Source organism: Mastacembelus armatus, chromosome 8, assembly GCF_900324485.2.
Source record: "Mastacembelus armatus chromosome 8, fMasArm1.2, whole genome shotgun sequence".
NCBI lineage: Eukaryota > Metazoa > Chordata > Actinopteri > Synbranchiformes > Mastacembelidae > Mastacembelus > Mastacembelus armatus.
Window position 1 is genome coordinate 12,749,685 of NC_046640.1, and position 26,510 is coordinate 12,776,194.

A 26,510-nucleotide genomic window follows, 5' to 3' on the forward strand; every position below is an offset into this window, starting at 1 on the left:
AATTCAATATGTAATGTAATGCAATTCTAAAATTCACAGCATTAATGTTGGAAATGTGATGTATATACTATTCTACTTTTATAAACCATGTAAATCAAAATGCGTAACCTTACCTACTCATCAAGCAACCACTAACAGTTGGATGTTACAATTGAAGTTTGTAGCATAAATAATTTATTTCTTCATTGGAATAAACTATCATAGTTATCAAAATACATTTTCTGGTAATTCAGAAAAAGTCACAGACCACTGTAAGTTATATATATATTTTTTACTGTTGTTTTCAGTTACAGGTGAGTAAAGGTAGCTAAAACACTACCGTGATCAAAAACAATCATCACTTCTAGAGAAGCAATAAACAAATGAAAGAAAACATTGAGTGCTCAGCATAATGTAACAAAAATATGGCAGTAGTTGGTACATTTATAAACAAGGCACCAAAGGTATCAATATTTGATGTTTTTTGTCCCTGCTTCTGTATAAGATTGCCTGAACAATAATAAAGGTTTGTGTAAAATATTCCCTCTCTCTGCACCAGTGCTGGCTTCTCTATTTCCTGCCTCACCTGTAAATAATTGCTGGGAGTTTTGTTGACAGCAGTGCCATACCTTTGTTTCACTGGACAGTGAAGGAGTGACAACGACTATCGGTGAACACGGAGGTGATTTAAGGAGGTTCTTATGATGTGTGGTAGGTAGGTAATTCATACTGAGAGTAAAAAAACCACAAACAGTGTCACTTTTCACAGAGCGCTCCAGACACAGACTGGTTGAAATCATATGTCAGTCCATGTCTTTTGACCTGATGCCTTCCTGTTGTGCTCACACTGTCCAGGCTTCAGTGAAGGTGAGCGTTGAGGTCGTACTTCTCGCAAAATTTGTCCGTAAAAGGGATGCAGGTGAGCAACTCGCACCATTCACACTTGATTGGGTAAACATAAAAGAGCACCACAAGGCCCGAAAAGAGCCCGACAAACACCAGGAGGAAGACAATGATCTGACATCTTTTGCGGTACAGGTCCATGCGGCCAAAGCTGATGTAGGGCAGGAAGGCGAAGGACAGGAAGAAGCCAGAGATGAAGCCACAAATGTGGGCAAAATTATCGATCCAGGGCAACAGTCCGAAGGCAAAGAGGAAAAGCACCACACACAGCAGCTTGGTGAAGGCCCTCCATGGCTGGGCCAGAATCTGCCAGCTCTGAAACAACTCCACAAACAGGCAGGCCAGGATCCCAAACTGAGAACCAGCTGGGCCCACCTGATACAAAGACAGCAGTAGGAGAAGTTAGTGCAAGAAAATATTCCAAACTCTGAGCTATGTCATGGCTCATACATGTACTGTAATATTTGTAGTGGGTGTATTTTTTAACAAATGAGCACCTCTGCTCTGTAGGGCAGGAAGATGGCTGAAGCTAAGTTGCCAGTGATACCACTAATGATGTAAATGATTGAAATACGCAGCCAGCCTGCCAGTTTTTCCAGGTCCCTCAGGATGGTCATCTGGAAAGCCACTGACACCAGGCAGTGAAGGATCCTGGGAAGACAGATGTGGACATATGTCACACGTGTGTATGTGTGGCTGAAAAGCTGCACGTGTTGGGAAGATAATCCTTCTATGTCGAAGAGGTGCACCCTTCAACAGCTGACCGGGGATGACTCTGCCCATCAACAAAATCGCTCTCCATCTCACTGAAGCTTAATGAGTTCGTGTAGTGAGGGCACTTTGTTTAATTACCCAGGAGACAGATAACAGACAGCCTGAAGATGAAGCACTGCTCCTCCTAAATGTGAGGTCAGCTCTTTGTGCTGACTGTCTGACTGACTGGTCTAAACAGCCTGTAAGTAGTGCTACTGGGCAGATAATTACAGTCTGGACATCTGGAAGTTTTGTTGGAGCAGCTCTAGCTTTAAAAGGACAGAGGATCCCAACCACTGCTGGTTCACCGGGTGAGACGATTCACATGTGCAACTGACAGCCGGAGTTAATTTCCTTGTAGCTGTCAAACACAGGTAAACAATAAGCCTGACGCCGATTCTGATCTTTTAATCATCCTCTGCTTTGCTGCTGGGTGCAAACACTGTCCTTGAAAACTCTGATCTGGCCTCCTGGACAAAGCTGAATTTCAATGCTTTTTAAATTTACTTTTGACTGATTCATCTGCTAAATCATGCTTCTGCTTAGCAAGGTTAGAATATAATCATAACGTTGTATGGTATGTGTACAAAACACATTTTCTCCTTTTTTTATTCAAGTCATGTTTGAAGCTGACATTAAAAAATAACTACGCAAAACTAAATCTGTCCAGAAAATGCTCCAAATTTAACTTTAAGTAACACAAGCAAATACATCCTCTTTTCTTCCTCTCTGATTATTTTGCTAGATAAATCTCTGTTTGACCAAAATAATTTTTCCTGATCGCTATTGACTCACCCAGCATGCAGGAAAAGTGAGAGCCAGAGCCTGTAAAACTGATCTGGGATCTCTGGGTTGAGAAAAGGCAACAGGCCACACACATCATCCATGCAGTGCACCTGAAGAAGGACAGAGCAAAGAGCAATTATTAGTGCTACATAGTCATACTGAAACTTAAACCACAGAGATATTAATCACGGAAAGAAAAAAAAATATATATATATTAATGTAACACTGAATAATGACAGATAATGCGCAGATGAAGATAAACACTTCCTACACAGAAATGGTTGGTAGAGTCTTACTTTCTGTTTAAAATCTGTTTTAGTATTTAGGAAATACAACTACAGAGAAATAGCAACAGACGTTTTGCACTTTTTTCATTAAATTGTTTCCCTCCTTCCATTCTGTGAGAAAATAAAATGTCTTGTTTATGTTCAGTATAGTCAGAGTTGCTTACTTGAGAGCAGAGAGTAGCCTCCTCATGAAAGTAGCCCTTCATGAAGTCACAATATTCCCGGGATGTGATTTCACACCTTGGAGAATACGAGCATCGTTTAGTAATCTAGAAAATCAGTCATCCATTATGAATCAGAATAGTTTAGTATAAGGTCTTCTCATAGGTCTACAAGCTCTCCTGACCTCCCTTTGGTTCCAATGCAGCAGGGCCGGCCTGTGATGGTGCAGTCAATATGAGGCAGGTTGGTGTGGTTCCCTGTGTTGTACCTGGTACATATCTAAAAGCCACAGCAGAAGAACAACAGTTAAGTTATAAATACTTATAAAGTATTATGTTTTACCTTGAACCTATTCGCAAGTCAACATCTCATGGTGCCAAAATGTAACAGCCTTAGGTTCATGAAAATAAAAAAAGTGGCATTCTTGATAATTCAAAGCTTAAGGTCTGTTTTGCTGGATTTATGCTCTTTCATATTCTATCTGTAAGTTTCATTCAAAGCACACTGGGGAGGAAAAGCAAATTACCTCGGTCTTTGTCTGTAATATATAATTGCATCGTTGCAAAAAAAGATAGAAAGGACAGACCCTACCGACACCAACGACTGTATATTTTGTCTAATATCTGTTTATGGTTTAGTCAAATCGATGTACTTTATTAGCACTGAAAACAAAGACTTCCTTAAAGACTCATGGGGATAAGTACATATGTGAGTGGACATCTGTAATATAACTTTTAACAGGCAAAGTTTTGCTCTACTCACTGGCCACTTGCTGATGTCATCCGGCCATTCATGCGGTGACACTGAGGCAGGCTCCAGACATATCCTGTGATGAGACAAGAGATACATTACAACATGTTACCAACCAACATCAGTTAATTACAGTAAGGTTTAAAGGGGAGAGTGTGTCGTACCTGGGATCCTGATGGCACACAGAGCCATACTCTCTGTCTTTACCATTTAACTGGGGAGTGCTGGAATGCTTCGGCCACTTAACCCACACAGCTAGAGTACTCTGAAAATAAAACCAGAGAGAAGGGGTTAGAATTGCCATAGCTTTGACCTTTAGTTGGATTATAAAACTTGAGGAACATATAACAAATAAATGGGTTTGATTACAGACCGAGCATTCCTCTTCTGAGGTTTGGACACAGCCAGAGCGATCGTTCCGCACACAGCAGGCAGAGTTACGTTCGACAGCTCTCTTTGCCTTAATGAGTTCGTGCACCTGCTTGTCCTGGCGCATACATGGAGAATATTTGGCCCCCAAGTGGATCAGAGATTCCTAACATTGGACAGATAAAATAAAATGCAGCATTTATTTATTTTGCAGGTTATGATTTTGATAGTTTCATCTCTACCACTAATTAAAGCAGGACACAGAAAAGTTCTTACCGAACTCGGACCGATCCAGAAGTTCTCCTGCTGCACAAACTTGACATTTTCATACACACCTTTGTTTCTTAAAACCTAAACCAGAACACATCCAAATTACAAAGGACACAAATGAGATGAGAGAAGAAAACATCATGAATGTGTGTTAATGTATCTGAGCCTGGACTCACAGAATCAACCGTCTCATGCTGGGAGAAGCCCACTGGTGCAATACCATAGATGCATACAGCCAAGATAGTGATGAGCAAATGGACAAAGGTGATCCAGTATGTAAAAAAAGGCCTAAAAACAGAGAGTACATACTGTGTTTTTAAAAAAGATATGCAAATCATCAATCAGTGTCATCCACTGAGAAGCAGAAGCAAAGTGCTTATTTTCAGATATTTGAAGCGGTGCAGTACCTATGATCATCCATGTCCTCTATCTGCCTTTTGATGTAGCTGTCAATGCGCTTACGGTAGGTGCGGTTTGTGAGCTTCCCTACCATGCCCAACCCATAGGGCCTTTTCTCTCGGGCAAAAAGCTTCTTGACAGGTACCACAATGCGCTGCCCACGGCGCTGTCCGTTAATGCTCACCACCTCCTGCCGCAGGGGCACCTTGGGTGGTCCTGGAGTTCCCTCTTTGGCTTTACGCCACCCTCGCTCCAGAGGCCTGGAAGACAGAAAAATAACAAGGTTTATTAGCTTAATGATGAAGAAATAAGACAGAACTGTCACTACCCTTTCCTCATTGTGTAATGCATTATCCAGACCAATATTGACTGACACTGTGGCCCTCGTTGCAGTGTAACTTACAGCATGAGGTGACTTCTCTCCAGCTCTGTTTTATCTAGGGCACTCCCTGTCAGCTCTGTTTCATCCTTCGTACTGCTGGGCTCGGCCTCTTTCACAGCCGCCTCAGAGGGCGACTCAAACACCTCATCTGCGTATGTGGACAGCTCCTCCTGCATCAGAATGTCCTAGAAAGAACATTAAAAAAACAGTGAGTAGAAGTGAAACAAACAGTATTCAGGGTTCATATAAAATAATAAATATTCACTTATAGATAAGCATGGTTAAGTAGGACAACTAGCAAAATATGTGTTTTTTGGGGTTTTTTTTTTTTTGGCCTTACTCTGCCAAAGAAAGATGTGTCCAGTTCATCTGCAAAGTCAACGACGTCTTCCTCCATGAAGCTGGCAGGTGTGAAGCTTCGCCTCTGGGCCCGTCTCAGAGTGCTCTCCTTTAATGAGCGCCCCTGAAAGACACACATTCACACATGTAAACGTCTATTCTATCTATCTATTTACAGCTGCAATTTGATTTTTTTCATCATAGCAGATTACAAAGTATTACAGTACTAATGAAATCCAGAAAGGACCATGAACACAAGTGCTTTGGTTCACTTATTTTCCTGTTTATTCATTGTAGATATGTTTTTTTTTTTTACAGCACTATCAAACATTTCTGTTCAGTGGATATCATCCCTCTCACTCACCTTGACCAGAGCTGCTGCAGCCCTGAAGCTCATCTTTGCAACAGACTCCCTCTTACGTCGGCGAGGCAGTCGGTTGAGACCTGAGCGGGAGCTGGTAAAGGAGCAAAGTGAGGCAGCTCCAGGAGTGATAGGGGTCTGAGGAACGCTGTAGCCATCCACTTCCTCCGGCATACGGAAGGCTCGTCCTCGGGCTAATGGGTCCACAATCTGGAGACCAGGGGGTCGAACAAATGGTTGTTAGGAAGAGTCAAACGTAATTTACCTCAGACATTTAACACACGCTGTGAATAAGGTCGATTTAACACGAGACAAACTGAGCAGGAGTTTTTGGTCATAAATGTCAAGTGCCAGCTGGTGTCCCAGCTGATAAATTCAAGAACATTGAGCTAAACCACGATAAATAACAGTATCATCAGACGTTTCAAAAGCCTGTCGTTTGTTACTTTTTCCAGGATCACACAGTTTTACACCATATGCGTTAGATATATTCCTAAAAAGAAATAATTCAAATATATAATTCAAATAAGATCAAAACATATATAGCAAAGCAACTCATGTATTCCATCACCTTTTGCATGCCATGCTGTGGTGTGGGGACATAGAGAGGAGGCGGGGTCTCAGTGCTGGTCAAAGAGATGTTGTCCTGGCTGGGCAGATCCATCTCTCGGATCACCTGTGGTTTTAGCTTTCCATAGCGCAGGCTGCAGTGACGCAGACTTTTCCTCTGCCATTTCTGGGTGGCGTCGCCATCCTTACTGACCCCAAACCAGTCCGCTGTTCCCCTAACACCACAAACACTGACCTTTCAGATCTGTACCACAAAACTTACACACATGCTTTATTTCTCACAGACAGAAATTACATCCTACCAGACATGGTGAAACTTATGAAAGCGGTAAAGAGGCACTCACTTACAACCTTCTTAATAGCTGTGTATATGGAGGATTGAGACAGTAAACATGCCTGGGACTAATAGGTCCACATTATAGGAATGTCAAAAAGTGCCCTAGATAGTGAAAGTAATGGAGGGGAGGGAAGAATCTGGGCATGTGTATGTCCAGAAACACAGGAAAAGACAGACAGCTTGGTGGACAACACTCATACATACTGGGTGTATGGTGCTAAATCATATACTCTGCTAGAGTACATTTTCAGACAAAGAGAGAGCAGGAGGATTCCTGATGCTGCAACTAATTCCAACATACTTACATTTCTGAATCAGACACTAAATCCAATTAAGTATAAGAGATTTTTCTGAGGTTTTATTTGTGTCCTACTCCACTCTCCATATTAATCTCTTTCAAACAAACCTTGATATATACACATGCAATCAGGTTGTTGAAGTTGAAGCCTAATAATTACTGGAGCAAACATTGTTATGACACCCTGAGGCCAGGAAGTGGAAGTGGAAACATTCTTCAAAGGAAAGTTCAGGCATTCTAGTTCTTTCTTCACTAATTACCAACCGCTGAGCACATGTTCAGTGAAGTTTGGTTAAAATCTATTTCTCAATAATTCAAGCACAAACTCAAACTCAGCACAAATAATTTCCATTGACTGTCTGGGCCTCTGATTTCAGAATATGTCAGCAACATGATTGAACAGCTGCTATTCTTGCACACGTGTGTGCCTGTCTTTGTAGCAGTGGACCTGGCATAGGTAACTTTGGTTTACGTGAGTATGGCTGAACGTAGTCTCAGCCCAGCCCCAGAAAATGAAGAGGAATTGTAAAAAGAAAATTTCAGTTTTTTGTTTCAGGTCCAGCTGTGGTTAGTTTGAAAAGAAATCCTTGTGGTGGTGACATGACTCACAAGTGAAACAGTGACTGAGAAACTGTTCTCATAAATCTTGTGATGTGTCAGTGTCAATGTGCATAAAAATCTAAATTTGAAAGTAACATTAGGAAACTCAGTAAATTGAATGTGAAAGTGTGTCCAAAGCTTTGACTGGTAGTGTACATAGACTATACTGCCTCATTTCCCCTAGTAAACAAGTGAGTACACACCAGACTTTCATCCTGACCCTAACACTTGCCGTCTTGTAAGGGACGTCCTCCCGTACCTGAGCAGGGTTCTGGAGAGCGAGTTTTGTTTCCTGCTGCTTCGGCGAGCAGCTCGTTGGCCCTTAATGGGCACCGTGTTAATCCGCTCAAAGTGAACCCTTCTGCTGCTGTGACGCAGGCAATGCAGGGCCGAAAGATGCCGACAAGGGACAGAGGGAAGAAAGAGGAAAGAGAAAAGACAACAGGCAGTGAGATGGACAAGTGCAGCTGGACAGTGCTGTAGCCATCATGCAGAGAGAGCCAAGCAGTCTGTTAGGGTAAGACTTGTTTTATACTAAGATTTACAACATCAGGAAAGTTATTACCAGGCAGATGAGGTTGTTAGCAAGATACAGCCATGCGGTTTGAAAAGAGGTAAGGAAAGCAGACACACCGTAGATATATGGAAAAGACATTTTTCCATGCTATGGGAGACACACTGCAAGTATCCTCAATTTACCTCATGAATCTCACATATGCATGTGCTTCTTACATTACATAACATAACGTTCTATAATCTGCAAGACATCTCATGACACCTACTAAATGAAAATAAACTTTGCATGCACTATTAACTTTCACTATTATAATTTTGAAGCATGAGATGTTGAATGAGTTTGTGCTTTAACCCACCTATATCAGATATCAATTCAATATATTGCATCGATCCAGTGTATTGCTGCATTTACCTTTTTATGGTCTGAGTGATGGATGACTGCCGCTGCAAGACAGGCCGCCGTGTGTCAAAGAGGTCACGGGGTGGAGACTGGAGGTGAGAGGTCTCTACTGGCATGCTGATACTGCGCAGGAACCCCTGCCTTTTCACTGGCTACACAGGAAACGACACATAACCAGCGGAAAATTGAAAACACAAGTCATGATCCACAAGTCAAAGATGAGAAGGGGATTCAGCGATAAAGAACACCTGAACAAAAGTGGGGGGCTCATCTAGTGACATCTGAGCTGTGGGAATGTCCAGCCTGAGCCAGGGAGGTTTCTTCCTCTGCAGGCTGCTGGTGCTCTCCCGCCGTGGTTCAGCCATGTTCTCTGTCCCACCCCAGGCCTGCCAGCTACACAAAGAAAAGGGGAGGATGACATTATTATAATAAGTCTTAATGAATCACATCTAATATTTAAGTAACTACCATTAAAGCACAAAATTTAAGGGTATTATTTGCAGTGTAAAAACAATGGCGACAAGAGGCTGCTAAGGCCTCGTAATTTATTCAAGCATGGACATTCACATATTTGTGTTTATTAGACAGTAAAGAGTTTTACAGCTGTTTATCCCCTTCCCCAAAAATGCTCTAAGAAGCAAGAAGCAATGCATACACTGGAAAGTATGGAATCTTGCAGTCTTAAAAATAATCCTTGAATTCAACAGTTAAAATCAAACGCAATCCCTTCTTTGTGGTTAAAAGTTGCTCTGCTTCCAACAGACATCTATCCGGGTCTAATGAGTGTGTATGCATTCCCATGAAATGCCGCGCGCACCACAGGTGGTGTTCAGCATTAGACAGCCTGCCTGTAGCTGGAGCCTTGTTATCACCAGCCCCTCATTTTATTGTCCTATCAGCTAACCTCACTTCACTGGGCCTGGTGCTTCATTCCCCATCATTATCTTAATTCCCATTATTCCCATGGAAAACTTAACAAGCTTAAACCCCAACAGTACACAGCCATCATTTAACTTCAAATGACTTAACGGAATCCCACCAAAATGTGTGTGCATAATTTTTATTATTGTTACACCAATCTTCCACTCTGCAGGCAAGAACAATTTAGAAAATAATAAGGCTCTCTGCAAAGCATAAATGTGCAAACTTGTGAAACAGCATTGCAGCTGTTACAAAACCAAATGAATTTGAAAAATCCCTCTCCCAGTTAACATTTTGAAGTACTTCTGTTTCTGAGTCCAGTTCATTTAAGATGGCAGTGTCCCACATATTCTATAAGCCACATCAGGGGGCTTCGAGCAGGCCTCATGTCATATTACAGATGCAGCATGAAAAATCTCACAGCTTCTAGTGACCACATCTGCATCACAGGCTTCTGTTTTAGCCTAAGTGAATAAAATTTCTAAGTAAGTCATGGTATCTCAGGGTAGATGGAATGGTTTTAACCCCAGGCTGAGGGAAGGTTAATATTTAAACATGGTTCAGGTCATGCTAACAAATATTTCTCAATTTACAAGTTCAATGGAGGACCATGGTGTGGTCACTATATCATCCATCCATCCATCCATCTTCTATACCCGCTTTTTCCTGGTTCAGGGTCACGGGGATCTGCTGGAGCCTATCCCAGCTCTCTCTCGGGTGGAAGGCAGGGGTACACCCTGGACAGGTCACCAGTCTGTCGCAGGGCCACATATAGACACACAAAGACAGACAACCTCACACACTCACACTCACTCCTACGGGCAATTTTAGAGTCACCAATCAACCTAACATGCATGTTTTTTGGACTGTGGGAGGAAACCGGAGTACCCGGAGTACGGACGGGATCGGGCGCTGGCAGGACGGTGTGGCCGTAGGCGTCACTATATCATGTGCTCACTATATCATGTGCTCACATTTCAGTCACAAAAAAGCTGAGTGATACAAAAGACAGGATGACTAGGCAGAACAATTTCTACACTGCATGCATTATAAGTTATTTTGCTGGCCATCTGGAAGGTTTTGGCCTTGTGTGCCTATTAGGCTTTTATATTGAATGCTGTTTGACCTCCACTGACATTGTTTGGACTATGATACCAGATTAGCGAAGCAGACTGGACTAAAGCCGGCTGGTCCACAGTCAGAGACTCCAGAGTGTGGGAAACACAGAGAGACAGACGGACAAGGACCATTAAACAGAGTGCAAAATAACATTTTGGAGCCTGTTCACTCTGCTACACTTTGATCTGTTATCATTTTATCATTAAAACAGATTTCCCAGTTATTCTGTCTATAAATCCACTGAAGAATTATCACAGACTTCATCTCTGTCATTGACTGGCTACTAACAATAGGGAAATGAAAATGTGACACCAGTATCTGAGTTTGTGCACAACCCACTGCTGGAAAAACAGCACTCTCTCTTCTGGCCCCAGGCTAGAACCTGACATTTAATTACTTTCGCCATTAGTTCAAACAGCGGGGATTCTGATATAGAGCAGATCCGGGAAGGGAGGGAGCATCCGCTTCAGGGTTACAGATTTGAACAGAGTGAGACTGAAATGAAAGTAGAGAGCAAGAGAATCTTATTTTCCTTCATGCTAAATGTTGTTTGATTGATTTCACTTTGTTTGCCCTTAATGTGTTGATGCTGTTTTGCATCCACAAAATGAAGGTGGGATGGGAGGAAGCAAACTAAACAACTCCCATTGTTCCTGTGCTGAGCATCTCCAGCTTTCTGCTTTGTATTTTTTCTGCCTGCTGTCTCCCACACATTTGGTTCTTACTTGCAGGTGGTCTGTGTACACCGACTGACTGCTGTTTACAGGCAAGTACAACGTCCTAGTTCCTTTATGCTTTCTGTCTACTGTTGTCAGCCATGCATCTATTGTTATGACTTTCTGTTAGCCTGCTAATCAGTGGATTGTAAGAGTCTTTGGCAACAGACCAAGGTAAATCACTAATGTTCAATAGACAGCCAAATGCCTTGGAAGTCTATTTTCCTCTCCAACATGGCAGCTGAACTGGCATGGGTCTGCAACTGGTGTCTTAGCTGAAATAGTTGGCACAGTCGTTGCTCAGATGCAATGACAGCCAGTGACTCATTCCTCATCGTGACGAAGAACTCAAAATGTCAGTCATCTGTCCATTGAGTGATAATCAGAAATCACTGCACAGAGAAGGTAAAACTCAATGCCGGTTCCTGCATGAGAAAGATGGTCTTCATAGACAGTAAGTCCTTGAGTAGCAGATATCCTTGGGGGATGGAGAGCTGATTGAATTCTGTGTTTGGCAATTATCCAGGCTGGAAGATTAGCCTTCCCTTAAGAGAGCATGTTATCTGTTCATGGTCAAGTTCAACTGTAAAAGAAAATCCATCTTAAAGCAACGGCATACGGAGACAGACTATACTATTTGAACTATTCAACATGGCCAGCTGCTCAGCTAATGCACCATAGTGTATTATCTTATTCTCAAGGTCACTGTACGTTTTTCTGATTGAGATGTTATATAGTAACAATTCAAAGCATGTAATTGTTTTCCCACAGTGTTTACATTCCCAGCACTGAATGTGAGGCTCACATTCTTGAAACCACTGTAATTTAATCTAGTTTCTTAAAAAGATTTGTTTTGACTTTAAGATCTAAAGAAGGAAAACACCCACACCCATTACTTTGTACTGCGCCTTGCAAGATTGGCTTCCTGCTGTCACTTGGTCCTTGTGAGAAAATAACACTTCCTACTCAATCATGAGACCAATGACAACCCTGCATGGATCGTTTTTAGTTCTGGGTCTGACATTGCCTCTACAGACCACATCTTCACTCCACAGGGCAGGGAAAGACAGACAGGCGGACAAAATGCAGAGGACAAGCTGACATCTCTCCAGGTGCAGGAACGTCCGACAGGCCATAATGATGGGGTTTGACAGGCATAACCAGCACCCTCTTTCTCTGTCCATCTCTTGTATTATGTTCTGCATACAAACTCAAGCCCAATGGAGTTTTCCATGCCATCATTTAATATAATCACTTAGAAAATGGTCTCCAGTCATGCAGAGAGAGGCGCTGGCTTATGACAACAGAGACCCAGCTGTCGCAGGTGAGACCTAAAGTCAAACAGAAGACAGGCTCAGTGGATTGTGCTCTAAGTGGCCCTTTCAATATACTCGAGAGCTGAAGGAAGTAGCTTGGTGGGGGTGGGGGTGGATGGTATGATTTTACTTCTTAATTTTGTGCTTGTTCACTATGTACGACATAACCAGTTCTCTCTGGATGCTCTTGTGCTTGTAAGAGAAGCCGCTTCTCATTCATCATAAATTAAACAGTAATCTGGCCCTGGCCTCTTTTTATAATGGTTCCATCATCTTTTTAAGTAGATACCTCATTTAAATCATCCTATTCACTTCTTTGGATAAAGATTTAAAAAAGAAGAAGACATATATTATCTACAGCTGCAGGACAATCTGAATTTCCCCCATGGGGGATGAATAAAGCATCTATATCTATCTAACTATCTATCTATCTGCACATGACTGTACTTATCAGGCACTTTAGAAAATTAACATTTCTGAGATAGGCTTGTGAAATATGTACATTCTTGAAATCTTCTCTATCCAGGGCCTTTTCTAATCTCAGTGCATGCCAAACCCACATTCCTCAAGATCTCTGGTTGAAACTGAACCAAGCTGAAATGGCAGAGCAGGAAACCACATGAAGTCTAACCACTATGGACAGGAGCTGGCTGGTTTCCGGGTACTGTGTGTACTCTACTGCTATGTACTACTCTACAGGAGGCTAGCTGCAGCCACGTTGGGTGGCTGTGTCACTGAGACTGACATAGCCTCAGGTGGCTGGTCAAGAAAGGCTCTACTTGCTCCTGGCAGGAGTCACAGAGGTAGGGCGGACCATAGAAAAGAACTAATGCTAATGCTGCCTAGCATGGAGGGGCAGGCACCAGGAATGATGACCTCATTTATCTGGGTTGTAAGAAATCCAGATACTTCATTCTTGAGAGCTGCTGCACTTCCTGGCCTCGGGTCTTGTTCCTCCTTACCCCTTTTCATCCTCTTTCTCTTCCTTTATGTTGCTGCTTCTTTGTCCACTCTTTGACCACTTTAGTTCAAATTATTATTATAGTGTTAACCTATAATTTATTCTTGTCTAAGCAAGCCTCTCAATACTGAACAACATGTTGCTACAATTCTGTGTAATATGAGCAGGTTTCAGATCGATTACTGTTGTACTGAAAAACCTGATGGCACAAACAGGGCTATGTTCGGTTTTCCCCATGCTCTAACAGTTACTCATTCACTATAAACACTCCAATCAATTGTTTCTTTCGTCTCACTCCACACTGGAGGTGAGGCTTCACAATGAAACAATGGAGGGAAACTATGCTATTCAAACAGTTAATATGCCACTAAAACCACTAGAAATATTCTTTTCTCAATATGAGAACAGAATCACAAATTTTCTCAAATGAAATTCCATCTAGATTTGACAAACCAAATGCTGCGATTGTGAAATCAGCCAACATATACAGTAACTATAGTTCCCCTTCGGATGTTTGAAATGACAGAAACCCATGACCACAGAGTAATTCTAGTCATTAGGCGGTGGCATGTGAAAGACAAAATGAAGAAGCAATGGCACTGGCAATTCACCCTGATGCACCACCTAAACATGTATCAGTTCCACTTAATAAGACTGCGGCCATGTGCCTTCTGTATTTACTACAGGTATCTGAGGCCCATCTGCACATTAACTGCTGGAAAGCGCTTTTGATCTTTATTTAGCACATTGTGCCTCTGACTGAGATGGATTAAAAAGCTGAAAAAAAAACAAACTACAAAGCAATTGTTTTTTCATTTGGGTTAGGAGAACAGAAACAGGCACTAAAAATAAATGTGGAGACAGGCTCAGTGCAGACATTAATACCAGGTGACTTCACCAGTTGTGAATATATTCACGAATATTGATATAAACAAGGTAGGAAACAGCATTTCTCTAAGGTGTCACTTCATTTCTAGTAACTATAAAAACATTGTGACTAATACATGGCTTCCACAAACATAGCTCCTCCTTAAAAACAAAACGGAGCTGTGGTCCTCAGGGAGGGGGTTTAAAACCTCTTGTTTCTCTGTCCTCTCTCCTCTATCACTCATCACTGAGGAGGAAAAAACACGGCAATATACAGCCTGAGGCCACAGAGTGAAGTGCAACCAGTAAAGTTGCAGTCATCTGAATTGGCCATGGTGACATGTGACAGACTGTCATACCAGTCCAGCCCTTACGACATTAAAAACAAGCATACAGAGACAGCAGAAATATCTGTTGCAGCTGACCCTGAGATCAAGTGTCATGAGCTAGCCGAGGGGCAGGCACGGCACAGCGGCTGTGGCTGCTGTGATTGGCAAGGTAGGTGGTTATGCACAGGCACAGACGAAAGGCCTGGCCAAGAAGGGTGGAGCAGTGCATGGTGTTCCACAGGTCTTCCTACTCAGGCTGTCAGCCCTCGGTGGGATTTTACAATGGAGATTTGACCTTTTAGTCTCAGTGGTTTTAGTCTGGAGTGACAGATTTTTATCAGTCCATTTCCAGCCTCACACACTGTCATAACAGTGTTTACTAAATGACAGGACTGAGTGCCAGAGATATGAATAGTTCATACAAGTATAAATGGCCTTCTTGCAGTAGGCAGGCCATGTGCATGTGATATATTTATAGAAATCAGTTGCAAATCTACATCTGGATGAAACTGGAGACTAACATAAAAAACATCCTGCCTCACATCTGAGGCAGTGGGCTATGTGTTTTTACAAAAGCAAATACGACTTCATGCTGCAAACCCCACCCAAAGCAGTATCTCTCATCGCCATCATACTTCCTGCATCCCTTCTTGTCTTCTTCGACCAAGTCTTATATGATGCCAGGTGAAAATTGTGTTCACTTATTTTATCAGGCCCAGCCGTGCAGCAATATCCTGCACAGGAAATCAATATGAAGGACAGGTGAGATGTATTAAGGGCATACAGAAACCAAGGCATATAATTAGTTTGATCTCAGGGTTTACAAACAGAATATCAGCCAACTGAATAGCTGTTTTGCTAAAGCACAAGGTTTTCAGCCCCTTGTTACATAGGTGAAACATTATTACATGCCTAGCTACTTCAGCCTATAAATAATTTAGTCATTCTGCACAGGTGAATTATTTACTATGTACGTCCTGCTGGAGCTGCTGTGCACATGGCTGAGGCCCCTTAGCCTAAGTGACTCTTTTCTCAGTATTGTTAACAGGTCTGCTTCAGCTCACAGCAGCAAATACCAAAGACCTGTCTTCACTTCAGTGGAAAAATAAGGCTCACTTAGTAAAACTTCAACATATCTCAATCCAGAGTTTTATTTGCGCCTCTAATCTTAAGGAAGCAGCAGACGGCAAAAGCTCAGTGTGCCTGCTATATATATCTAACATGTCAAGACAACTAGATATGGTTTGAAACAATAACAAGATAGCTGTGTGGATATTCTGTAACCACTTCAGTTAGATCAGGTAACACCCTGATGAATCAGCTCACAGTCAACCAGCCTATGTGTCTTTGGGGTAAATCAATAAGTAGTTGGTTTTAGGCTAGGATCCCAACTGCCAGACCTGGAACCAAGTTGTTTGCTGTAGAAGCTTATCATCCACCTCCTGTGTCTCCAGCCAGACCCTACAAGGACACTAGGAGCCTGCAACACAGTGGGAAAGCTTCTGTCTGCATATTACGAATGAAGTGAATATATTTTGATTCAACAAGAGTTGTCACATAATTTGTCATTTTAGTGATGATGTCTACTAAGCCTTTCTCTAAACACAGAAATACTTTTATTTCCATCATTTTTATTAAATTTACAAATTAGTCAAGGGCTGTCAAACCAGACCAAAGTGATGAACAATGAAATGTCAAAGATCTCTATTCACATTATTCACCATAATAGCGTCAATAATATGAGAATGAGACTTTCTGACAAGGTTGTGGTGTGTTTCTCATCCTCTGATCTGAGCTGCTTTAGACAGAAAAGGGAATTAGACCATCTTTCCTGCAAATCAGTCTTCTAAAATGTGTCCTTAAGACTACAAATAAGCACCTTATTGTTTATGGGAAATTTAACATTCTTTTGTTAAATGAGTAAGAGGAGAATCTCAGAAACCGCATGTCCTAGCAACATGTGATCCTCATCTAAATAGTTTCCACCAATGTATCAGCCTGAATCAAGCCTACAAAAGGCTGCATTGTATGGCCTGATGTGGACTGGGCTGAACAAGGGTCATTGTGCAGCCTGAGCATAGTCAAAAAAAAAGCAAGACCAGGCTGAAGTTTTCATTGCTCCATCAATGGAATGGCGTACTAAGCAAATTCCCAGCTAAGGTAATTACTCAGGGTGAGGCACAAGACTCTATTATTGTTTAGCTGAAACATCTTATTGGAATGTGTTGATAATAGATTAAAGCTATATCCAAGGTATGTTTAGAAAGTAAATAAAAACAGTACCATCAGCTGTCAATCTGTTATCACAGCTATTTATCTTTGTAATCTAATCAATCAGTGGGATTAAAAATAGTTCACAAAAGGAGAGCCATCAGCTCTGTCATCTCACATCCTCTGTGGAAGACCACCAGCTTGAAGAGAGGTCAGGTTACTGCTTATTTTACTGAGGAGTGTTGGAAGGAAGGAAGTGCAGAGCAGAGGAAGGCAAGACGTGCAAATGAAGACAGGAAACACGCTGCTGTGTTTCCAGTATTCCATATCCACGGAAACAACATACCGTTGCTTACATGCACAGGAACACATCCACACTGCACACATAAACATGCACATCCCATCCCCGGCCATGATAAAGCACGTGACACTCCAGAGCAAAAATAATGGGCCTTATTTGACTCAGGTTGCTGCCTACCCCAGCTCTGCAGCCAGAGAATGACATCTCAGTCTAGTGTGACATCATAGCTGACACGTACTGAAGAGAGCAGATGAAGTGTGGCCTGGAGCAGTCAGACAACATGAATTAGCCACGTTAACATGGATTTAGGCAGTGGAGAGAATGAAAGTGTTCTAGTCTGAATGACACAGAGTTTCTAAAGTGATTTTGGAGCCAGGAGAAGTTTACACTTCCCTGTGCTTATTAAATTTTACCATTATTTTTCAAATTTAGCTCATCACAGGGTAATGCATATCATGATAATGAGAAACGTTAGGAGGGTAACAAATATCAACACACAGCAGTCAAAGTCAGACCAACATATTTAACCTGATTAAAAAAAACAAACAAAAAAAAAAAATTCTCACAATGTACTGAGGCTGAGGAAGCTCGCAAACCTTAAAAAAATCCCCCAAAATCTACCTCTTATGTGCAATAGGCTCTTAGACATGTAGCAGACATATAGCATGGCATAAAAAACAAAAATGGACGGCTTACACTCAATAGTCCTATATGACATTAATCATCCAGTCTTACTACTTTGAAGAAAGCCTATATAATTTTTTCATTGATTGATTCAACCTTCGTGGCAAGGTCTAGTTAAGATGTTTACTCTTTTTATTTTTTTTTAAACATTTCATTTTGCACTTGCCTAAATTACTAAGAAGCCTCAGATGGATATAGCCTTGACATGCAATTTTAGAAAATGTCTCCTGACAGATTTACAGACCTTTAAACAACCTACAGATTATTGACTCAATGTATTGATTTTCACCACTATAAGATGTGAATGTATGTACACACCCTGATGGGTGAGTGAACATGATTGTGTGTGATTGTGTGTGATTGTGTGTGTGTGTGTGTGTGTGTGTGTTCGAATGTGCAGATGTAGTGTGCAAAGGCTGAGTTAACAGTCAAGTCATTGAGAGGGAATTTCAATTTAGGGAGCTTCTTCTGCGTAACATACACTTAGTGCCACATATTACTGCCTAGGAAAACAGCACAACCTTGATTCTGGTAAGGTAGGTAGAATGTATTTTAGTTTTGAAGAGGCCCATTTAATCTTTAAAATCACACCTGGTTTGCTCTCTGTACCAAAAAACAACAACTGTCACTTTAATAAAGCTGTCATATTTGAATATCTTTTATCTGTCAAACACACCGACATCAGAAACAGAGTCAGCATTAAAAGTTTTACATGCAAAGATGTTATTTGGTTGGCCATGACTTATAGAAGATAAAGTGGCATGACCGACATTTAAATGGTTATTCACAGCTACAATATGTGCTCTAGTTCCCACCGCTGCATGTCGTGGGAATAACACACAAATTGGTCACACATGCATACGTCAACTATGTCATACCCACTGCTTAAACTCTAGTGTGAAAAAGGAGAAAAATTATTATAAGGTTTCTGACATTTTCAAACCACAGGAGAAATGTGTGGGTCTGATGGTCACTCATTACTCAGTCCCTGTGGTAGGACACAACCATGGATCACAAGTTATTTCAGCAGAGGCAGTGAACAACGGAGCAATGAATCAGTTAAATGTGAGGGGAGATTTTAATCTCTGTGTCAAAACAAGTGAAAATTACTCACTGAGGCTGTGCCACTTCTCAGTTATGTTACCCTGTATATCCTAAATTACTGGAACATTGTGATCGCATGAACTGATTTAAAGAAACAACATTTCACTAAATTTAATCACATCCATTTTATAAGAAACGTTTCCTGAACAATAACAGCTTTTAGACTTAATGATAACTGGATTACTGTATTGTTCAGGATGTAATTTGCAGACCACACAAAAGAGTTTCTTAACAGGCTAAAACTCCCCTACACAACAGGTTGGTGATTCATGGACATTTAACCATTATTTACAGGATTTCACTGACATTCATCCTCTACTGCAAGATATGATCATCTTGTACAATCATCATTAAATATGACTTTAAAACAGGTTATTGTGAGGAAGTGAGGGGGCACTCAAGGGAATACTCAGATATAAAATGAAAGTCTCCAAGTTGGGACCTCGGATATGTAAAAGTAAGGGTTAGGGGGGTGGAAGAAGGAAGAATGAAGCCATACAGCTGGGCAGTATGATCTATGGAAAACTCCCAACAAAGGCACAGGAAAACTGGGAAGGCAGGGGCACGTCCTCTGGGACTGTCACAGTCCCAGTGAGGGGGAGGCCTCCACACTCCTCACATAACTTAGGCAAACAAACTTTTTGTCTATGGAAATAAAGTCAGTTTTTTTCCAACAACACAGAGCACAGACACAGGGATGCTTCTTTACCCTGCTTATAGTTTGACAACATAGTCAAATAATGCAAAGAAATTGTCAGGAAATGTGGTGAGGAGACAGAACGTCTGATTCAGACAAGTTAGGAGAAGTGAAACTAAAAAAAAAAAAAAAAAGTGTCCCAGAGAGGGAGTGCAAACCCTGACAGGCTGCAGGAATAAATAATTTCTGATGCATTACAGTTCCTGTTTGTATTTCTGACTGAATATGCTTCACCATGGATTAGGCTTCTAGCACGATGTCTTCATTAAAACTGGGTGTGATCGACTGGGCACCATAAATTAGAGGATTTACATCATTTTCCCTGGCACGAGGCATTACAAGCCCTTTCAGCTGGCAAATGGGAGGGAAATTTGGCATCAGTGTAAAGAGAAACCGGGGCAGTAGAAAAGAAAAGTTACAGGATCAGATACTTGTTCAAATATGCCAATAGCACCTGGATTGATGCCACTTCAATCAGTCTGACTGACAAACATTAACTACAGGCCATCAGATTACCTGAAATATATGTGTCTAAAATATTTATGCACATTTGGTGACAGCTCAGCATTGATTTAGAGACTTAAATGGTTCAAGTTCAGTTAAGAGAAAAGAGCATTTAACACTGACTAAGACTCACCTCTTCCAAAAAAGTCAGTAAAAGACAAGTCACAGAGGAGTCCAAAACACACCCTCATTTCTGGGAAAGCTGCTGGAGTGAGTTTGGTGCATGGTATGCAACGTTGGTGGGACTGTTGAAGCTGTCCAGATATAACTGTGTGTATGCAGTTTTATTCAGGGAACAGTCAACTTGAGTTTAGCAGTCTGGTACACAATGAGGATTCACAGCCTCTGGGTATGACGACTGACTGTGCCAAAGATAGAGGGTGGCGGGGGGAGGAGTGGAGTGGGCCAGGGAAAGGCTATCCTATTTAAAACTGCACTATCACTGCTGCTGTAACAGTGTTGGGATACTGTATCAGTCAGGGTGTTCCTTGAGTCGGTCCTCTGTCCTGACAATGATCTGCCAAAAAGTAAACAAACACCATACAATGCTGTCACACCTGCTGATGAGGCTTGTGGTGCAGGAATCACACCACAGCCTCCAATGTGGATTAGTAGCACACAGAAAATACTGTATCAAGTACTGGTCTGTGCAACTCTTTCTAATATGGAAACCTTTGAAAGGATTTATATGTTGGAACTAACGGCCAGTTCTTTATATATTATATTGATTTTTCACATATTGGCCATCTAGTTGGACTGTTGTAATGCATGCTTGCATGAACTTTGAAATCAAATCCACTGTCAAGGGAATTCAGTTAATGCTATTCAATTGCAACATAACTGATACTGTATAGTGTATATATTTCTGTCTCGAGGCAGAAAGATATTTATTGAGTTATCTGCAGACACAACCTCTGGGAGCTCTTCACACTCAAAAGAGGAAGAGCAAAGTTCACGGAGCCACTAAGCACTGACCTTCTGGGAAAAAACACGCAGAGTTGCCACAGCGCTGAAAACGGGCTTTGTTCTGAGGTTAACCAGCCTCAGATACCATGTCAGTGAGAACACAAGCTACTGGACCAAAAGCACCCTGTAACTACCAACTCCTAATTAGATGTTTTCGTCTCTATTACAGCTTAATGTTGACTTCAAGCAAATAACTGTAAAAACAATTCGCAGTAACCTCTATTTTCCCATTCAGTCACACATCCGAGTTTACTCTAAACCTGTTTTATGAAGATTTCTAGTAAATTCTGTGAATGGGCCTTCATGTACGTCTGTCTAGCTCATGACAGATGAGCCACTGACTGAGGGACGAGCTGGCTGGCATGCTTGCAGACAGAGGCCTTGGAGGCTCAGAGGTAGACCTGAAATAGCCCTGCTGCTGTATTACAGCATTACATCACAACTGACTTCACTGGCATGGCTGCCGCTGCATCGTACCACTACCAAGATGTCATGGGACGGAAAACAATTGCATGCAACCAAGCCATCAACAGGGGAAGCACAGAATAACCCTGTGTATTGCAGTTCTGACAAACAAGCAGCCATAGGATGACAATCTGCACAAGCAAACACCACACTTCCTGTATCATTAAAATCAATGCATGTTTTGTTGTTTTGTTTTTTCCTTCACTTACAGGGGAGATTGTAACCACCTACATTCCTCATTACAAACGCATGGCAGACACTAAAGACACAACATGGCTGCTGTTTTTCCACAAATAGCAAATTACTTGACATGCGAGAAAAATGACTGTTCCTCCTCCTGACAACTTAGTCACAACCGTAACCACATCAAAGTCAAAAAGGTTTGAGCTCAGGAAGGACTGTATCAAACACTGCCTGCGGGCTGTCTCACCATCAGTACCTTGTAAAACTATACCTGACATCTTTGGCTGTTGAGGCTCAGTTTGTGGGAACAGTTGTAACCAATATATCTAGCAGGGAAACGTGTATTGTCTTCAAAGTAGCACAACAAGTTGGTTAACATGTTTGACCTGATCAGATACTGGTGCCATGCCCCACATTCACAAATCAAGCCAGGAGACAAGCTTAACTGTCGCACTTTTCATACAAAGCAGACACTTGCAGCGATGACAAATGCATGACAGTCCCTGACAAATATGTAATTATGCTCTATAACAATTAAAGTTATTAAGAGATGGATTTCCAAAACTATTAGATGATATTACAGTTTTTCGGGATGTTTAGGGTCAATGAGTTAAACGCAATGTTAAAAACAAATGAAATGCAATGCATATAGAATGACCTCAAATGATTGATACAAATGCATTAATACAATACTGTGGATTCCTCCGAAGAAAATGCACGTTTCTTATTACAGGTCTAGTGACAGACTAACAGCACAGCAGCTATTACGAGAGGTTATACCTTACTATAAATAGAACATACAGGTGAAACTGGTTTCTGCCTGTTCAGCGATAAAGGTAAACTTCAGGTCAACTGGTACACAGGATTGTCAAGGGAATAAAAATTTTTGACTCGTAATACAGATGTGCTGTTGGTGAAACAGCCGGAGGTCATTTCGAGAAGCACGTGCTCTGCACACATGGAACAGTTCAGCCGAGTGACGCTCATTTTGTTTGGAGGAAAATGACCAACAATCCCAGAAAGTACAGCCATGTTCAGGAGATTTCAGATTTCTGAGGCCTTTGTCCAGAAAATCTATAGCAGCTTTGTATTTGAAGACTGCCTCATTTCACAAACAGAGCATCAAATCTACAACAAGGGTTCATTATGAGCGAAATGACTGTGTCCTGCCTGTAGACACATCATGTTGAAGTGATTAGGCCACATGTGAAAAACATCAGCTTTGAGATGTATGGAAGGAATCTTTTAAGTAAGTGCAATGAATGAGGGGTGATAACATAACCACTACTCTGTAGCTCTTTGGAAGGTAACACCACGGTTGTACTGGACTGTGCTCTTGGCCGGACTGACAGACAGACAGACAGACACCGCGCCATGAGTCATGCAGCCATGACTTCAGTGTGGCCCCCTCAACAGTCCCCTGCAAAACTCACATACCAGCCAGTCAACACAGGCCAGCCTGGATGGCCCACCTGCCTCAGCAAAAGCTACTCCCAGTTCCGTCCAAGTATCGCGTACCCACATGCACCCACATAAACATCCAAACACACGCACACACACACACACACACACACACACACACATTAGAAAGATTCTCTGGAGTCCAGTAGGAGTAGGTACAGATGATGAGCATGACTACCACTATCACACATCAGGGCCTGGCTTTAATGGTGTTATTACATCACCCTGAGACATGATCTCCCTTCCTCCATGTGATAAGGTTTCAGGAACACTGGGCACACAAACCAGGCCATGTGCTCCTGTGTCCTGTCTGCCAAAATAACTCAGCAGTTTTTAATACAGTTCGTCTACAGTTTCACCTCAGTTCGCCCAGGTATTGTAGGACATTGGTGCGCGTAACCTTTGTGATGTCAACAAGCGTGCAGTTTGTTAGGTGTGCAGGTGTCCTGTAGCTTTCAGCCACTGATGAATCAGATCTAGACATTTATGTGGCCGTCACGGTGTGTATGATTTTGTGGAATTTATACCCTTTTGTTGACTGTCTGCAGTGAGTCACTTTGAGTCACAGCACATGTGAAAGCCAGAATTCAGAAGAAAAGAGAGATCTTAAGGAAGAACGCTTTCAGGTTCAGAAAGGTTGAATCCGCAAAATATTTAACACGATATTTTTTCCCTTTCCCTGCATTCTTTCTTTATGACCTATAGCCATCTATATTATAGAAAATGTGTCCTGATGTTGTTTGTCACTGACACTAAAACAAAGACTCAATTTCCTTTGAGGAAGATGATGATGTTGATAACCAGGGGAAGGAAGCAGGGGAGGGAGATGACTAGAACGAGTCAGGATTGTGTTTAGGACTGATGGGTTGCATGATTATTCAAAAGGAATCTCATTTATATTCTTTTTTTTTCATTCAAAGTTGCAGTCAGGTCGAGCTACCCTCCATCAACCACACGAAACAACGCTGCCTGATCCTAGAATTAAAACAAGCTCTGGTTCATATGGCTGAACTGAAAGTAGCCCATCTCTTCTGAATTTAGCCAAGTTTAAATAAAACAATTGTACCTTCTTAACCTGTGTCTAATATTAAGGTAGTTTCACATCTGATTCACACCAACAGCTCTTGAATATTTAGTTGATTTCACACTTTTTTAGAGGTGATCTGGCCTAAAAGAAGGTCCAAGTAGACTACATGAACACTTTAAATAGCTTACTTTCACTATAGAAACTCCACTACAAGCAGTGCAAATGGCACAGCACCCACTAACACCAATGCGCGTACTACGTCCACCCTGTACCTCGGACTCTCGTGATGACCGCGGGGCCAATAGTCCAATCGACGAGAATAAGCCCGTTTGTCCTCGATCACGACGCTCCATGCGAGCTTCACCCCGCCGCTGCCTTCCGTATGTGCGACCACAGGAGAGAGTCACGAAATAATGACACAACTTACCCTTAAAACAACCAGCTCAGATGATCTCCAGCAGTGAAAATGAAAAAATCCGGTTTCACTGATTTTTTTTCCCCCAGAGAGCAGATGAGTGATTTGTCACATCATCCTGACAGCGGCGCAGGAATAAACGCGCTTTTTCTGTCCAACCTCGCAGATGTTTTTTACGCAAAACCCAGTCCCCGTGGTGTTAAAGCTGGTCAATGTTGATTACACCGGCAGCTCAGGCAGTCCAGGATGGTGTGGCCGAAATGTGACTGCCGTCCGGTTCTCTGCTTCCCACCTATTGCCGGCGCATTCCCACACTGCTCCATGGATCGACCCGGGCTAAGTTTTCTTCTGCCGGTTGTAGCCTAATTCAGTTTGGCGGTGAGTCAGCCCCGCCCTGGACTGGAGACGGTCTGTAGAGAAGGCAAGACCGTCAAGATCACCCACCAGCCGGTGCGTACACAGGGAGGCGCTGGTTCCCTCGGTTAACGCCGGTGACTAAGCGATATCTACAGCAGAGGACAACACAGAGAAAAACATTTATCTTTATTTATTTTCTGTTTATGCACAACACCGAGAGCTTTGTTTTGAAATGTGATAATCTTCCCCTGTGTCAAATCATCAAATAAGCTATGTCCAAATGTTTTGGCCCGCTCCTTAAATTGTGGGAATTTCTCACGTCCAAGTTTTGGATTTTCTAAGGATTCAAGATATTTCAGCCAACCTACCAGAGTGTGACTGAAACGGAAATTAATTAAGAAATAGACTATAAATGAAAATAAATCCAAAGTGAAAACAAGTGAAAAGATCATTATAAATGTAGCCTGTTATATAAACCTTAACATTTTCCCAAGTACTGGTCTGTTTTTAGACAAACCATGCAGTGTTGCCCCATGACATAATGATGATCATGAGATATTAAGGATGGGCAAAGCAACTGACTGAATGAACCCTATGCTCTCACTATGTTTAAATCAAATTATACAGTCTGGTTTTATGACTGAGCTAATGACAAAGATGATTGTTTATAAACCTTTATCCAAATCCCAATTTTTTTCCAACTCAATGATCATCCACATACTGCAAATTATATATCAGTGTCATATGAGTGTGGGGTTTGGGTCTGCTAATGGTAATATGGCTGACTGAGCTAAGCCTAAACACTGTGTTTAGCCTAAAGTCCACCACCAGTTCTCTGATTTTCTTGATATTGAGATTTAAGACAGTTGTTGTTAAACCAACCAACAAAGCGTTTTATCAAGTCTGTACTTCTCATCATCATTATCATTATTGATGCATCCAATGATTGAAGAGTCATCAGAGAACTTCTGGAGGTGACAGGTTCCTGAGTTGTAGTGGAAGTCTAAGGTGTAGAGTGTAAACAGGAATGGTACCAGTACAGTTCCTTGGGGTGCACTGGTGCTGCTCATCACCACATCAGCCATCTAAGCAAACAAACTGTGGCCTCCAAGAGAGGTAGTCTTTGATCCACTCCACCATGTCTGCGGGAACTTCCATATCCTGCATCTTTGCACTTAGCAGGTGGGGCTGAATAATGTTGAAATCCAGGTGACCCATCAAGGGGTGAACAGATGTTACTTAGGTAAAACTAGTATTAACAGTAAAATATACAAAAATGATCAAAAGTAAAGGTATTTATCTGGCAAGAGGTTCTAGAGGTAGTAGAATAATCAAATGTAATGTGTATAAAGTTCAGTTTATAAATTGTGAAACACCTCACCTACACCACAGTTAAAAATCAACAGCAGCTCTCCTTCCCATAAGAGAAATCTATTGCAATTATT

At 41.8% G+C, this 26,510-nt stretch overlaps 1 protein-coding gene across 1 annotated transcript; it reads right to left on the reverse strand.

The window, feature by feature from the left end:
- Positions 1 to 250: 250 nt before the first annotated feature.
- rhbdf1a (rhomboid 5 homolog 1a (Drosophila)) lies at positions 251 to 25,214 on the reverse strand. The gene is made up of 18 exons (XM_026324094.1): positions 24,721 to 25,214; positions 8,710 to 8,854; positions 8,474 to 8,613; positions 6,312 to 6,525; positions 5,744 to 5,950; positions 5,381 to 5,503; positions 5,062 to 5,225; positions 4,667 to 4,918; positions 4,436 to 4,547; positions 4,266 to 4,340; positions 3,994 to 4,155; positions 3,785 to 3,885; positions 3,633 to 3,696; positions 3,055 to 3,149; positions 2,873 to 2,948; positions 2,431 to 2,531; positions 1,380 to 1,533; positions 251 to 1,257 (listed from the first exon to the last, which is right to left on the reverse strand). Exons 2-18 carry the CDS (start codon positions 8,824 to 8,826, stop codon positions 838 to 840), a joined length of 2,577 nt encoding a protein of 858 aa, XP_026179879.1. The 5' UTR covers positions 8,827 to 8,854; positions 24,721 to 25,214; the 3' UTR covers positions 251 to 837.
- Between the last annotated feature and the right edge of the window lie 1,296 nt (positions 25,215 to 26,510).

Bases quoted from the DNA above. Each gene is read 5' to 3' on its own strand.
- rhbdf1a (XM_026324094.1), bottom strand. From the start codon at position 8,826: ATGGCTGAACCACGGCGGGAGAGCACCAGCAGCCTGCAGAGGAAGAAA. The intron at 4,341-4,435 runs GTGAGTCCAGGC...GTTCTGGTTTAG, and splicing joins AGCATGAGACGGTTGATTCT to GTTTTAAGAAACAAAGGTGT. The intron at 3,150-3,632 runs GTGAGTAGAGCA...TGTGGCTTTTAG, and splicing joins ATGACATCAGCAAGTGGCCA to ATATGTACCAGGTACAACAC.